Genomic DNA, 2,221 nt, shown 5'->3' on the forward strand with positions numbered 1-2,221 from the left:
CACTAGAAGCGTGACTGGCGCGGCGCGGTGAGCGTTGCTTAGGCGCAGTGCAAGCGTCGTTCGAACACAATGCGATCTGATTGGTCGCAATAAATAAGCAGTGAGCGCAGTGTAAGCGTGATGCGGGCGTGGTGTTGAGCGTGGTGAAAGCTTGTTGAGCGCAATGAGATCGGGGTAAAGACGCACTTAGATCGTAGTATGGACGTAATTAGATCGTAGTATCGGCGCTGGGCCCGGCTGGGGCCCAATTGGCCACGCTCTCAACCACGCTCACCACGCTCGGGCAAATTTTTGGAGGACGGGGCGATCGTGATGAGCGTAGCTCTGGTGTGACTGGGCCCTTACCAAACACTATCTATGGTGTATCCGGAACTCAAGTGGGCAAAATAATTTCGCGTCCGCGCCACGCACATGCAGGCAGGCGATATGGGACAGTGAACTCTGTAGACGTGATTCTGATCGCAGCGCGACATATCGCCCGTGAACGCTGCTGCTGCTGGTGGTGGTGCTGCTGCTGCTGCTGGTGGTGGCGGTGGTGCTGCTGCTGCTGGTGGTGCTGCCGCTGCTGTTGCTAGTGTTGCTGCTGCTGCTGTTATTGATGTTGATTGTTGATGCTGTTGTTGTTTCAGCTGTTTCTGCTTCTGTTTCTGCTTCTGTTTCTAATGATGATGATGATGATGATGATGATGATGATGATGATGATGATGATGATGCTGATGCTGCTGCTGATGATGATGATGATGATAATAATGATGATAATGATGCTTTACTGCTGTTGTCGCTGCTGATGCTACTCCTGCGGCTGTTGCGGTTGCTGCTACAACCCGCGTTGCTCGAAGTCTTTACTCAGCACATGATCTTCTGCCACTCAATCAGTTTTATAACCACTCATGCGCAAACACTCATCCAAAACGAGTGGCTTAGGTTTTGGTTGGCACTGTAATCACTTTTCTAATGCGGCCGAGGCCTATATCATCATCATCATCATCATCATCATCATCATCATCATCATCATCATCATCATCATCATCATCATCAACATCATCCTCATCATCATCATTTTCATAATCGTCATCATCATCATCGTCATCATTATCATCGTCATCATCGTCATCGTCATCACCATCAACTTCTCCCTAAGCAAAAACCCAACACTTAGCATAACCTTAGTTAATCACCCTAACGCTAACCCCCTTGATCTGAAGCAAACTCTAACACTCAAACTCAAACACTCAAACTCTAACTGCATCATTATGGCTGGGAAAGAGGGGGGGGGATTATAGTAGACTGGACCTTTACAACACATACGTGAACACTCACCTGGAAGGAACAGCCGGGGTTCATGTTGGCCTCTAGTATGTTGCGGATGGTCTCCGATGCGTGAACCGGTACGGTGCTCTTCTCTACTATGATCTTACTCCCACTTTGCACGGCACGCGCGATAGTACGAGCCGCCGCCTCGAGCGGCTTCATATTAGGGGCGCGTCCCTGTAAATAGAACATCCGTGGCATTGGCGTGCGGAAGTGGGACAGGGTGACGCGAATTATTTTATTATTTTAGTAGTTTAGAAAAACCCCCGACTCAATCGCCGGTGAAAATCGCCTAGTGTGTCCAGTGAGTCGCCGAGGATTTTCGAATCAAACATGTTTGAAAAAATCGGCGATTATTTGAGTCGCGCGACTACAATCGCCTAGTGTGTCCGGGTCGGCGAATGAGTCGCCGACCCGGATAATTCATCAGCCAATCAAACGGTGCGATTTTCAATCATGTGACTATCAATCTAGGTGGCGCGAGTGTTTTAGTGTTGCAGCGGGAGAAAAATCGCCGATGAATCGCGCTGAAAATCGCCTAGTGTGTCCACTCAGTCGTCCGATTCAGTCGCCAAACTCAATCGCCTGAAAAATCGTCTAGTGTGTCCCAAGCTTACCGATAAATCGGGCATGTACATATGCCGATACATACATTGAGTATCTTCATACTTGTTTCTTGAGTTTATCTTTAGTGTTGTGTGACCAGTGTTGTTAGTCAGTGGTATCTCTCGCTCTCTCGCCTTCCCTTGCTCGCTTGCTCTCTTTCGCCCCTCTTCACACACACACACACACACACACACACACACACACACACACACACACACACACACACACACACACACACACACACACACACACACACACACACACACACACACACACACACACACACACACACACACACACACAC

General features: G+C 48.9%; 1 protein-coding gene across 1 annotated transcript in view; it reads right to left on the reverse strand.

The window, feature by feature from the left end:
• Window positions 1-2,221, reverse strand: part of LOC106810773 (UDP-glucose 6-dehydrogenase-like) — a 16,950-nt gene that overhangs the window by 10,143 nt on the left and 4,586 nt on the right. Inside the window, exon 3 of the mRNA XM_014814222.1 lies at window positions 1,321-1,488. Within this exon, the coding sequence (XP_014669708.1) occupies window positions 1,321-1,488 (168 nt within the window). The remainder of the gene's footprint in view (window positions 1-1,320; window positions 1,489-2,221) is intronic.

Source organism: Priapulus caudatus, unplaced genomic scaffold (assembly GCF_000485595.1).
Source record: "Priapulus caudatus unplaced genomic scaffold, Priapulus_caudatus-5.0.1 Scaffold472, whole genome shotgun sequence".
NCBI lineage: Eukaryota > Metazoa > Priapulida > Priapulimorpha > Priapulimorphida > Priapulidae > Priapulus > Priapulus caudatus.